This window comes from Coccinella septempunctata, chromosome 6, assembly GCF_907165205.1.
Source record: "Coccinella septempunctata chromosome 6, icCocSept1.1, whole genome shotgun sequence".
NCBI lineage: Eukaryota > Metazoa > Arthropoda > Insecta > Coleoptera > Coccinellidae > Coccinella > Coccinella septempunctata.
The window spans coordinates 23,496,460-23,510,945 of record NC_058194.1 but is presented as its reverse complement, the minus strand read 5'-3'; the positions used below and the strand labels follow the sequence as shown (position 1 = coordinate 23,510,945).

Genomic DNA, 14,486 nt, shown 5'->3' with positions numbered 1-14,486 from the left:
CTTATAGTGATAAGTGACACATCTGTCGTGGCCGGCTGTTAAGTCACCATCAGGCGTGTGGCAGCCTTCCGATTGGTCGAAGGCTCGTGGCTGCAGCTGGAATCCCCCCACCACCCCATCATGAGCTATGTTTCATCCCAAAGCCGAATCCAATATCGCTTCAGTTCAGTCTAGACAGCCAAGAGGTGCGCTGACTAACTCTTGTCTTCTTTCAGCAACCGCGTTTAGGGCCGTTAATCGGGTTAGTTTTTCGTGAATAAGTGTATAGTAAATGTGCTAACTTTGTGTATAATAGACATTACCGTTTCTTCTACTTGATGGGGATACATGAACCGGAAAAGCCTTGCGATTGCAAAGCTGATAACCCCGTGAAAAGTCACTCGCTGTTCTCGCCGCTCAAAAGGAAAATGAAGGTCTTGAAGAAAATCAAGCGACGCATGGGACTAGGTCAGTGGAAATGTATTCGTTTAAATCGATACCTGGCGGTACAAATCTGGACGGGAGATCTCTATCGATTACACGGCGTTGTTGTGCTGTTGTTTATGTTAATGTAAAATTTGCTCATATTGCTGGTATCGGCCTACTTATATTTTTAGCTTTGTTTATTTTTCGTTGAAAATATTCTAAATGGCCTCTCCGATGATCTGGAGGAATTAAATAGTCGAGGAAAGATATCAGGGAACCTAGCCTGATTTGTTTTTGTTTTTCGTTTCTAGGGGAGTATCGATTTGTGCTGCCAGTGTTTCAATGAAAACATAGTTTAAAATACTAATTTATGAATACCCACCCAATGGATTATAGCGTATCAGGAGCCATATCTAACATTGTAACCGTCTTAACGGTTTTAGGGCTTGGGAAGCGCATGTAGTTACCTACATGTTTATATCCAACAGGATATCCTCCTTCTTTCTGTCTCTCCCTTACAAGGGTTACGTAAGAAGATCCATTCGTTAAATCTACATTGCTATCATCTACTAAACGATTTTCTCACGGATCAAATGATCGTTTTATGACGCCTTCATCTGTCATCAACCGTTAATATCCAAATTGTTCAGATAAGTCGGTTTCTGTCCTTGCTGATAACTGTTTATATCGCTCACACATAAAACACTTCCGATTACTGTTCATCCGATGAGAAAACTCGATTTTATCTTACCCGGAACTCTTTGAAGAACGGAAAAAGGATGTTGGTTGTTAGATTAACGGATAACTACCGTATAGCTCTTGTTTATTGTTTGAACGTGGAACCCACATGCTGCTGTTTGGATTTCAGTCCTTTATTATGTTGTCATTTCAGTAACTAGGCAATAAAACTTTTAGTTGTTACAAAAAGGGATGAATTGGCTAGTATAACTTCATCTCTTAACTTCAAAGTTACCGCTCTAACATGTTATAAATGCTTAAGTGGGACAAGAAATCGAAAAAGGATAAAGTTCCATGAGAAATAGGAATGAATTAGTTAATGACCCATATTTCCTTCTGTTTCCCACGGTGGAGTCTCGATTACGTACTGCTTTCTATAATGCAATACTTGTACGTAGACTTATAAACGAAATCCTCGTTAATATTCCAATCTCGTTGTGGGAATTTCATTAGCATAAATCATTGAGAATCAATAGCGGATGTGAGCAATTCATTTCGCTGAAGATAACAGAACATCGCTACAAATGTATAACAAGGCAGTTAGAGAGGCTTTGGAAAAATTTCCCTCCACCCAAATATTTTAATCCCAATCAATTTGTCAATTTGTTTGACAGATCACAAGGAAACGCCGCCATTACGGAAGTTGAAATTTCGAAGGACATCTTGTGATTTTTCCCACAGATAAACTGGACATAATCCAATTTATGAGCTTCTCGCTCTTTTACTTCTCCAGGATTCGAAAAAAGTTGTGGGCGAAGCACAAAGCGATAAACCCACATTCTGGACGCATCGCATCCTCGATCCAATTGTTCCCAATCAAACGGAGGTACTATAATCGAATTAATGATAACAAGAGGTCCGTTTTACGACAGCCATAACTTTTCGAATTGCAAACGTACAAAAATAACCCTAGAAGCATCACTTAAAATGTTGATTCTGTTGGGAAATTTATTGTTCTTGAATCTCTTTGGATTGGCTTTCGCAATTTCGAGCTATTTATTGAGAATTCTGTTTCCGGTGTTTGCTGTGTTGTTCGTGACTCTTGTTATTGTGTCGTATTTGAGAGGAATCGCACGCAATCCTGCTCCACGAGTCTCCAGTCATTCTGCAGTATTTTTACGTAAGTTCCAAGCTGTTATTGCCAACTGGGAGTCAAAAGGAATAACCCCTTCAAGCATTGATTCACGTATGGGGACCCTAAAGATCGCAGGACTGATATGTCATCAATATTTATCTGTCAGTTACATCACGATGCCATCTAATATACAAATAAATCCGTTCCCATACGTTACTCAACGTAGAAGAATCCCCGTTCTCGATAAACAAACAGGCTTTACCTGTGAAATCGTAAGTTGAGAACGCAGCACGACCATTAAGGTTCCCACGGTACAGTAGCACCACAACGCTTCCAGTACCGTGTAGACAAGGATTCGACACTTTCTACATCATCGGTTATCGATGACTACTTCTAATAAAGTTCGATCTTTCACTTTGTCCGAGTGAGATTGGGAGGATTCTACGATCTGCTGTAGGGCAGTGGCAACCTCTTTAAAGTGGCAGAAGTGGTTCTGACACAGCCTTGTATATGGATAGAGAAAAATACATATTTTACAGTAGCAACGATAATGATCATCGAATATTTACCACGTGAATTTTTTGTATTTTGAATCCATTGCTCCTGAAGGACTGCTATGTGGGCTAATCGAAATTTTGGAAAGATTAGTTAGGGCAGCACTATATTTCTGCTTCACATACGAAAATGTTTCAGTTGACAAAATCTCCAGTACACACCCTGAACTTAATTTTTATTTGAGAACTGATACCTTGTAATTTTCCTCGAAAAACTGCACCCTTCAATCCTTGATTTGCCGAGCTACTTCTAAAGGATGGCCTAATGGGGAATTCTCCTCAATTTGGGTTATCACTGCATATGCAAGTTTAAACTGAATCATTATGAGTTTCATTCATGATTTTTTCAAATGCACCGCGGAAACTATTCAAAATCATTCTTCAAATATGGGGTTTTAAAATTCATATCGCTTGGTTTCAAGTTTACGATTTGGCAACAGCGCCTACTAGAAAATGTCCGATCAGCTTGTTTATAAAATAACAGTTGTTGATTTACAGGCGCGTACTAACTGACGAGCCTCAACTGCAACCGGCCATAAAAATCCCATAAAATTTTTAGTCCTTCCTCGTTCGTTGCAGACTTCATAGACAGCCATCTTTGTCTATCTCATCAAGATGATGTATTTGTTGTCCTTTATTATCAAGGCATATTTCAGTCGATGTTGCCAACTTGTGCAATTGAAATGAAACGCTTTGAATTTTAAATACCCATTTTTATTTTTCATTTTAAAGTGCTTAAAACAATTTTTTTGGGAAACGGTTGAAATGGTTATTTCAAAATGTGACGTTTCAAAGATTCGTCAGAAGGAGTACTCCCTATTCTGTAGTTGATGGCATTTGTTGTCATGTTCACAACCAGGAGGAAGAAAATTGGCCGAAACTCGTAGAAAACTTCTCTCGAGTATTGGATATCGGAAATTCTCCTAGAAGTAATTCAACCTTTCCTATCTACTCGTATTAATCAGATCAAGTTACGCCACATCTCGTTGTGAAAAGTCCCGGCTCTCGGCGTATGATCTTTTTTTTACGGTTCGCGTTTTTCGGCAACGAAGCGCATCCAGGTGTGTATAGAAACGACAAGGTGCAGCGATTTGAGGACGGCATTCGGTATAAATATCCTAGAAACGTTACCGGTCCGAAGAACCGCAGGATGTTGAAGTTACCGGATACAGCGTCGACAGGAAAAAAAAGTAAAGATCGGTCTCAACTACAGTTTTGTTTTTCCCAAATTGAAAGCTTGGAATGAACAAAAATGCTTTTTCTCGAAAATTGATTGAATGGAATAAAAAAAATTTAATGAAACATAAAAGTACATATTTACAAGGTGAATAACACCTGAATTCATGAAATTCGTATATAGTCAAAGATTTTAAAGTTGAAATTTTATCCATTCTGTCCTCAGTTGATGGGGAATTCTCCTCAATTTGGATTATCACAGCATATGCAATTTTGAACTGAATAATTATGAGTTTCATTCATGAATTTTTCAAATGCACCTCGGAAACTATTCAAAATCATTCTTCAAATATGAGATTTTAAAATTTAAATCGCATCGTTCCTAGTTTACGATTTGGCAACAGCGCCTACTGGAAAATAAAAAGAACAATGGCTTGTTTATAAAATAACAGCTGTTCATTTACAGCCATCATAAGGCGCGTACTCACCGGCGTGCCTCAACAGTAACCGTCCATAAAAATCCCATAAAATTTTACGACCTTCCTCGTTCGTCGCAGACCTCACAGACAGCCATCTTTGTCTATCTCATTAAGTTAGTATATTTGTCGTCCTTTATTATCAACGCATATTTCAGTCGATGTTGCCAACTTGTGCAATAGAAACGAAACGCTTTAAATTTTAAATACCCATTTTTATTTTTCAATTTTAAGTACTTGAAATAATTTTTTTTGGGAAACGCTTGAAATGGCTATTTCAAAATGTGACGTTTCAAAGATATTCCATAAAAAATACATCTTTTTCGTCAGAAATAGTATTCCCTATTGTTATTGGAAATTCGGTTGAGATATTTCCACACCTGAATTAGAACACAACAAAATTAGAACATTAACCGAATTCCACGTTTGGAGGTATTTCTTTCATTCTGTAATCAATTAGTTGATCGTTTCATGGACTTCGAATGATTTCCTTGGTTTCTTCATCGTGATTCCGTTCCGCTCATTAATCATCGACCACAGATATTCTTTTACTTTGATGTTCTACCACAGAACCGCCTCATTGAATAGTAAAACGTATGGGCTACAATAAAAACTTCTGATGGATCATCATTGCATACAATAAGCTTTGATTTTCGCAGTCACTTCAATCGCCTTCAAGCCGAATTGGTCATCGTGAGGTCCGATCAATCACTGTCCATTTTTTCTTCATCCGTGAAAAACGTCGCCTAAAGCGTCCCACACACCCGACAGTTTTATTCGATCGTGTAACTCCAATATTCTTCAGCTTCTTATCCGCTTCTGCGGAAATCGCGTGTTGCATAATATCGACATTAATTAAACCTAGCGCTAATGGAAATTCCCATCAATATTCAAATTAATCAGGCACTGTGACCGTCGATCTGTTTCTTAACGTATCGAATGTAGTTATTCCTGCAATCCGACACTGTAGTACCGTACTGGAGCGATTCGAATTCCTGTGGATCTCTCCGACCTTTGATGTCTTCAGGAAATAATTGGCCGGCGAATCAATATTGCGCTTTCACAATTGTGATGCAATCAGAAACGCTCTAGGAGTGCATTAGATGCACCGTCGTAAATAATCGTAAGTGCAAATATACAACATCGGAGACGACATCCTTGATTTCTCTTTTTGCATTGATCTGCGAATCTTGAATGAACTTTAACGTCGAAAACGATCCTCATGACCTGAATACAGTATCTTGTTTTGATGGTGAGTTTTCTCGGGATCTGGATGCACATTTCCTGCTTAATATTTTGGTCAGTTATCCCAAAATTTCACGTATTCATGAGTAGGTACTGCCCGAGTACGTGCATATAAATATTTATCTTCAATATTACAAGCTCGTAGCTGAAATATCATTCTATATTCAACAAACAAATTCGGGCTTTCAAGGAAACCACATCAAAAAAGCTCTGCTCATCTCATTGTTGCACATTTACAGTATTCATTGCAATATCCGTTTACTTAACAACCAATATTGGGAAAAAAGGCTTGACCAGGTATTTGAAGGTGAGGCTTTTTTTTTCAACAGAAGGTAGAAGCGTTTCACCAAAAATCACCTATACAAAATTGTTTTCATCATTTTTAGTAACTAACACGATTTTATGAAATGGCTCATTTCGATACCAACTGACAGGAGAGACTTAAGAAAAAAGTGTAAAAAATAGAATAATACTTCAAAATTTAACCAATAAAATTCGTCTAAATTATTCACGAATTTTTTCACAATGGCATCACAAACTTCTTGTTCGAACATTCCAACAATCGTCGTAAAAATGGGGTGAAATGGGGAAACATCATAGCAGTTTTTCACCAAAACTAACATAAGCACTTTCAAGAAACTGCCTCGATTTTCTACATTTTTTCACCCTAAATTGCACGATACAACAATTATGATTCTCTCAAAAGTGACCCGATGCATCTAATCCGATGAACTTGGTACTCAACCATTCATTGTCCATATGTTTTCTTTCGTTTTCCGATGCCGGAGTCACCTTCCTCAGTCCCGTACTTGAAATTCAATGAAATTTTGTCGAACTTCTAGGGGTTGTATCTCAGCCATCTTGGTTTTCAGCGGAATTGTGGAATATAAAAACCTCTCTTAGAGACAAAATATCGCCTTGTGCAAGCATTTCCAGTTAAACCTCTCGTCTTTTCATCGTAATACGAGTACAAAGCATTATTCTCAATTACCCTCTGAATAGGCGTTAATGAAATAGATTGAACTAGAAATAGGCGCAGAGTCCAGTGCTCCCATTGTGATGGTTATACGTATAGGGTGGGTAAGGAATACTAGATAATCTCCTTGGGGTGTTGTGGTGTGGGGTGTCTAGTTATTCCTAGATCTCGCCAAGGGGGCCACATGCGAGCCCCCTGGGAGGCTGGGAACTTACAGCTGGCATTCCCTCAGGCCCTCGTGCTATCTAGAAACTCATAAACACTAAAAATAGAAAAATGATATACTGTTGTCGGATGAGTAAGACGCGATGCCGAAGATATGGACCCACTATCTGTAATAAACAAGTGAACGTTTGGTCTGGAATTGATTGGTTGGGCTTGGACGAAGAGGAATGTTGGGAACATGCAGAAGCCGCTTGATAGCGAAGCCCAGAGGTTGTCGAAGCAACCTTCTTCGCATTCTCTTCAAGGAGAGCTCTCGGAGAGCCAGCACTCGTAAACATAATCTTGGTCGCGTATTCGCTATACAAAAACTGAAGCAGCGAATATTTCCCACGCTGGCGACCCGGAGAAGAGTACCGTTCAGTATCTGAAAAATGGAGTTCAATCTCGAACTCTACGGATTGATTCGTCAGGCACTGTTCTTTTGTTCCAAGTGGAACTAAAGCGAGGCATTTCCCGCTGAATCGGTAAATCACACTTGAGTTACGTTCATTCATGCGTGTTATATCCGATGGTAGAAAAAGAACAAGTGGTCGGTTGCTGGTGAATCTTGAAACTCGATTATTCGGTTTCGTAAGGTTTTCAGCAAGTTGCGGAAGTAGAGCAAGGATGAAATGACAATTCCCACGAAATAATCAATCACCCCGATCTGAGTAACCAAACACTTTCAGATATTCGAGTTACCCCCCTATTAAATACAATGTATATCGTACACTATATCCAGCAATTTAATCCGTATACTCCACGGTTGTCACCTGTTGGTAGTATTGAAAACCGCATCTTCCGGTTCCAAAAAAATCTGGGGGGAACATCCTTGAAGTGTTTCCCTCTTTGAAGGACCGTCTGTTGTCGCGGATATAAATATAGCCTGGCATATTCTTCCGAACGTCTCCTAAATATAGACGTTTCAAGATGCCTTATTTCGATTACTGACTGCAGTACCAAATATATCTGTCGCGTTTTTATTGGCTCTCGATTACACGAGAAGATAAAAAATTCGTCTGTTAGTGTCTACAGCTGGTGGGAAATGGAACTTGTATAAATTTCCGTTTAATCGTTCGGGAGATTGGCAGATAGGTGGATGATGAATTGCGTTATTATTTTTGGAGTATTTAACGAGTTCACTCGTTCGAAAAAATCATAGCGGAGGTCTCAAGTCGCATCGTTGGTGTTCGAAATAAGAGCACAAAAATTCCCCAACAATAAATCGACGAAAACTTTGTTAATCGTGACCTGAAGATATCATGCTGGTTAAAATTGCTCGCCTGTATTTATCCACGTCTGTAATCAAAGTTAAGGTTATTATTAAAGCAGGAACCGAAAAATATTTCCCAATTATAAATCATTTACGTAATTTCAGGATTCCTGGGAATAACTACGAATTTTATTTCTTATTCGTGGTGTCATCAATTTCTCTGTGTACCATGGATATATTTACAGTAATTTATCATGAAGAACAGTTAGTTATACAACGTATAGTTAGTTGAAACCTCAGTGAATATGGATATAGCAACTTTTGAGCGGCAAAATTGTTCAGTTTTTGATGTAGCGATTTAAATATATTCATGTTTACGATTATGGAATAGGTTTTCTATCATAACAATTAATATGCTTTTCTGTCAGTGTGGTCTCTTTTACGTCTTGTTGAACAATTGTGTCTGAAACGTCCATTGTGGTCGCACTTCTACAATTAACGATAATTTGATCGAACAAGCTATTCAGAAGATTGGTAACAATGGCGCTACTATAACAGAAGACAATGAAATGGAATTGAGTAGTTTGTCTTCGGGTTAGACCGAAAGAAAAGAACACGAATTTAGGAAACAACAATAAAAGTGCAGCCGCTTTCTGAAGTGGAGTGTGCTCATTAACACAATGGCGCTTCCTGTAGACGTTCTAGGGCTGAAAATCTCCACCTTATATCCGGCCTGGAGACAGGAAACGAGGACACGTGCACGCCCCCAAGTCCCATTATTTCAGACAGCAGAGGCTTATGAATATTACTCTACTCAAACGTTATACTTGGGTAAATTCTCATATACCTCCTCACCTGTATTTTCTGCATCGCAAAGCAGACCAAATTGAAATCGGAAAGAAGGAACAAATTAAGTCTGAGATAATAACAAAATGGCGGTTTAAAACGATAGCGTTCCAGAGTGAAATCGTGGTTGTACGTTGGGCCTCTTCTTTTCAGATGAAGTTGTCACTCACTATCCATGACGTCGAAACTCCCGAAGGAATTATAAACGAACAGAAGTATAATGGACTTTTCATCGTCAAGGGTGGTGAAACGCTTAAGTTGGGGGGGTTATGTAATCGGACACATGTGGATGTTTATGAATTTATTCAGCTCTATGCGCCCACGTATGTAGGGGACCTTAGTAGTCAAGTGTTCACTTTTCCACAGGATGCTTATACTGCCAGGAGGAATATCCTATCCCTGTGGATTGTCGACTATGACAGGATAATGAAATACCCTTTAATCCTGGCATTGATCGCCACCCATCGAAAACGAATATCCTCTGCCTGGAGGGATCCCTTGAATTAACTGCAGACTCATCCGGATCTCTGGAATTGGACTGGAGTTCTTGTGCGGGAAATGCTTTAGTTTATTGATTTCCGTTTTATTACACTGCCCTCGAGTGGCTTATTATCCACTGTAAGGTGTACGATCAACAATTATTGACGTTAAGCGTTGAATAAATGACATAGTAATCTCAGTAATATGTAGTTTCCCTCAAGGTTATCGAAATACATGATTTGTAATGTAATTTGACCCTCAATGCGGTTTAAACATTTAGTTCAATTTACCTTTTCGAAATTTTACTACGCGTAAACGTCACAAATAAAGGAGCTTTTATTGGTTTCTGTAAACTTCAAAAAATAATCATAGAAATATACGGATGTCATAATACTAAAATAAGGATACTCGTTAGTAAAGAGTACGTCATTCCCCTCAACTTACTGAGGGTTTGCTTCACGATGAACTCATACGGAAAGTTTGCATCTCCGGAAAACATCTATTCTCTGGTTTTTGTAAAAGTAACCCTCCGCCAAGTCGGTGGCATAGTAGCGTTGTCGTGTTTGAATTTCTTGAGGTCGTTTCAATTTAATTGCTACGCATTCGTGTTTTTTGAACGAGATCGAGATAAATACTAGAAACATTACTTTAATAACATAATTTTTCCGTTCTGGCGCATCGTGACAGATGATTACTATTCCTGCGTTGTTGGCGATGGCGTTACATTCTTTTCGTGGGACCATTCGGCTGAAAAATGGTGGATAACATTGTTATTTGCGTGTTGTCGATGATCTTCGATCGGCGAGAGCAACGTCGAGATCGTGATCGTCATTAATGATTTCACGTGCATTACAGGTACGTCGGCCAGAAGAAAGAGTTAGAGAAGTACCGTGGGAACATAACTCCTCAGTGAGAAATTTCAGATTTATTAACCTGTCCGGGCTTCGAGGCAGCTCTACTCTCTCTCTAAATCCGAAGACCAAACGCCATGTGAGAATAATACTTAATGGGATGAGTTCACACATAAACGACGCTAAATATTTCATTCCTCTGCATCGTTTCGTACATAATGGTTCGTTTATTTTGTCTGCGGTTCTCATAGCCGTACTAATTGTATTCAGAACTGGAGAACGCTACGTCCACGTCAATTAATTTGAATCAGGGACATCATCCGCTTCAATTCGTATCCGTATCACAAAAAAACGTTCTTTTTCCTTTGTGTGTATCGAACTCATGGTCTGAATTGAAAAAATTTGAATGTTACACGATTTTGTGAATGTCTCTACCTCATATCATGGCCTAAGCATCGGAATTCATCCAATCATATGTGAATTTGTATCCCATCTTTGCATATCCATTTTATTTTCACTTAAACTGTTGAATGTGACCCCGTTTTCCTTCCAAACCCCATTTTTTGTCCGACCTTTTCGACAATGGAACCTAGCAGCTTCCTTTTGTGCGAACGGAACTGGAGGTATGGGTATCCAAGGGTGCAACCCCAAGGTGAGGTCGTTAAACCGGATACCTGAAGGTAGCACCCTCTGGTAAGGAACAGATGTTCGTACTCCCCTCAACATATTGCAGATATAACCGACACCTGGATGTCTCTTACTAGTTGAGCCTTTTCTTAATTTAGAATTATATATTGCTTTCCGATTTGCACATGTCTTCAACAGATGCTGTGTCTGTCTGTTCTTTTCTGGTATTGCAGCGAAAATCAAGCATATTTTCAATTTCACTAATAAATTGTTTTAGAATCGAATATTGAAATGTAGTTGCATATTGTGGCAGTTTTAAAAGGTTTTTTATACACCTGAACCATTCCTCGCAAATATTCCCACATTTTTTCAATTCTGTTTACAACTTCGTTTTAACAATTTTTTCTTTGTTACAGCATCGAGATCTAGTTCGAATGGAGGGGGCACTAACAATCTACCACCCCTGCTTTTCCATCATGTCCATGGAGACAATATCAGAATCCTCCGAGATGGAACAGTTGCGAAACGTGTTGAAAGTTTCTGCAAAGGCATTTCATTCAGTTCGAGACCAGTTAAAGTTAACGAAAAGGTAAATAATCCCGAATATATCACCAAACCAAACACGTCGAATTCAAAGTAAATATTTATTTGACGAAAATATTCCCAATCCGTTCCGAAAACTAACCTTGTTTATTGTTTTCCAGATTTGCATCAAATTTTTGGAAATATCTATCAACTGGAGTGGGGTGATCAGGTTCGGTTTCACCTACAACGATCCTAGCAGTTTGAGATCTGGCCTGCCCAAGTACACCTGTCCAGATCTGACGAACAAACCTGGATACTGGGCGAAAGCCTTACCAGAAAGGTTCTGCAGTCGCAACACTGTTTTATTCTACTACGTTACCTCAGCCGGAGACGTCCACTTCGGCATCAACGGAGAAGAAAAGGGCATATTCTTCAGCGGGGTCGATACCAGAGGACCACTATGGGCACTAATTGACGTTTATGGAAATTCGACCGCTATCGAGTTCGTTGACGTTAGACATAACCTTAACAATTCGCGACGAAATGCAACCAATAACAATAACTGTGATAATATTAACGAAGACGTTGATAGACTAGTTTACCCCATGCAACAATGTAACATACAACAGAGGGACAACGAAGACATGAATTTACCCGTGCTTCGTTACCAGTCGTCTTACATCCCCTATCATCCGATGAGCTTGCACAGAACCCGTGGGAGGAACGTCAGATTCAACAGTACCAAAAACGTGGCGGAAAGAATAGATAACGAATTCTGCCAGGGTTACGTCTTCACCGCCAGACCACTACAACTCGGCGAACGAGTGGTTTGTCAAATTCTAAACACGAAAGCCATGTTCCAAGGATGTTTGGCGTTGGGTTTGACTTCTTGCGACCCGGCGTCCCTAAGAACCGCCGATTTGCCGGACGATTCCAATTTTCTACTCGACAGGCCGGAATACTGGGTGATCAGCAGAGATTTCGCGAGGAATCTGAACCAAGGAGATGAGATTAGTTTTTGCATCGCTTTGAATGGCGAAGTACAGATCAGTCGGAATGGGGGAGCACCCTTAGTAGTTATCCACGTGGACCAAAGCTTACAATTATGGGCATTCTTCGATATCTTTGGATCCACACAGAAAATCCGTGTTTTCAGCAGTCCTTCACCTGTATCTATACCTACACATCCCGTTCAGAATAGTCACTGCAGATTGATGTCACCTACATCGGCTTCAGAATCAATCAATAGTTTGAACTCCCAGTCGGAACTCAGAAATACAATAAATGCTCAATCTGAACTCAGGAGGAGCTCTGTGCTGCCACAACCTTCAAATGCAAGAATATTGATAGCGCCACCTACGTCAGACGTTCAAGTGCATCCAAACATCAATGGCGGCGCTATGTTGACAGTTATGCTACCGCCATCTACCGCTCATTTCATCAATCAGCCAAGTCAAGTACCTTCCAGTCATCACCTACATCATTCTTCTCACAGTTCAGTACATAGCCAAAATAGTCATCCTAGTCAACAAACGATAAGTTGTGAACCACATCCCAGTGTTGTGACCCCGCCTTCGCCAAGTAAATCTAGTATAACAGCACCGGTACCAAATCTAACTGGCACTATGGTATCTTCATGCAGCAGTAATTATATCGAGGTAGGTTCCATTTTATTAAACTTATTCAACATGAATAGTTTTCACCAAACTCAAGAATAAATCTTTTGGAATTCCTGTATACTGATCGTTATTTTTCTTTTCAGCCAATTTCCTCGGAAGCAAGCAAATACTCAACTCTTGGATGGTTGGAGCAAAATGGCGCAGTTCATGGAGCTGGCACGGAATGCACCATTTGTTACGAAAATCCCATAGACGCCGTTTTATACATGTGCGGACATATGTGTATGTGCTACGAATGCGCCCTCCAGCAATGGAAAGGAAAAGGTGGTGGCCACTGCCCACTTTGTCGAGCAGCAATAAGGGATGTCATCCGAACATACAAATCGTGAAATTTCCATCTGGATTGAAACGAAAATGGAATGTCTCAGAATCAAATTCATACACTTGTTCAAAAACAAACGGAAAAATCAGACTTTTTGTTATGTTGAACGGGTATGGTTCTCCGTCCAGGCTGTCAAAATCATCAATCTCGATAATAAATTATTAATTTAGGTTGTGAGACATTTCGTGAAATCCTAAATTAATTCTGTGCTTCCTGAGGAAATGAAAATTCTTGGAGTTTATATTGAAAAGACTGATTTTGTGGAATAGTTTGTATATTGTTTTCGTATCTGTTATTGAGATGTGCATAGATGACTTTGTGTAGCTAGTTGATGGGATCATTTGTGCAGGAGTTGTCAGGTCTATGTTTAGTCTCACGAATATTGTATATAGGTCTTAAAATTGCTATTCCCCCTTTTTTACCATTCTTACACGGTTGTATCGAATATTGTGTGGATTTATCCAGAACTTACTACCAAAGATGCCAGGGCTTGAATTTGGTCAGGTGTAATTCAGCAGAAAATTAGTCAGCTGCTGTGTCCCACAGTATGTGGATTTAGTCAACTATTTTTTGCAGTAACTCTTATTTATATTATTTTATTATAGTTAGTTGAGTTTATGTCCTTTATGCACATGATCCTTGTTTCTAGGTGAACTGAATTTTTTCCATATTTGGTCACCTTCCTAGAAATAAGTATTGTAGTGGAGGTGCTTTGTATAAGTTATTGATTTTGTGTTAAACTTTTACTGTTAATATTTGAAATCCCGAAATTCAACACATTCCTTAATTTATTTTTTCATCTTATCTGAAATTCCTGGACCTTGTTTGTATATGGTTTTAACACAAAATGTTAGATTTAACAAAATAGTATTTCTAGTCATCAGAATGTGCTGCTGTAGTTCAGTTCAAAGTGTTATTCTAAAAGAAATATATTCTTCAAATGAATCAAATGTTAATTATTACAAAATAAATATTTAGTTATGGAAACGATGTTTTTAATTCAATATCTCTCATTAATGAGATCATTTGTGAAATTTGGGCAAAATGGCGAAATACTAAAAAAATTACACTAACCTTCAACTGGAAATCGGTCT

General features: G+C 39.0%; 1 protein-coding gene across 3 annotated transcripts in view; it reads left to right on the top strand.

The window, feature by feature from the left end:
- Positions 1 to 14,379, top strand: part of LOC123314874 (protein neuralized) — a 45,709-nt gene extending 31,330 nt beyond the window's left edge. Inside the window, exons 1-4 of one of the 3 annotated variants that reach the window (XM_044900270.1) lie at positions 153 to 447; positions 11,283 to 11,455; positions 11,571 to 13,049; positions 13,154 to 14,379. In XM_044900270.1, the coding sequence (XP_044756205.1) occupies positions 318 to 447; positions 11,283 to 11,455; positions 11,571 to 13,049; positions 13,154 to 13,399 (2,028 nt within the window). In that variant the 5' untranslated portion in view covers positions 153 to 317 and the 3' untranslated portion in view covers positions 13,400 to 14,379. Of the gene's footprint in view, positions 1 to 152; positions 448 to 2,055; positions 2,264 to 11,282; positions 11,456 to 11,570; positions 13,050 to 13,153 lie in introns of those variants that run through there. The other 2 variants (XM_044900269.1, XM_044900271.1) reach the window with 2 other exon arrangements.
- The last annotated feature ends 107 nt before the right edge of the window (positions 14,380 to 14,486 follow it).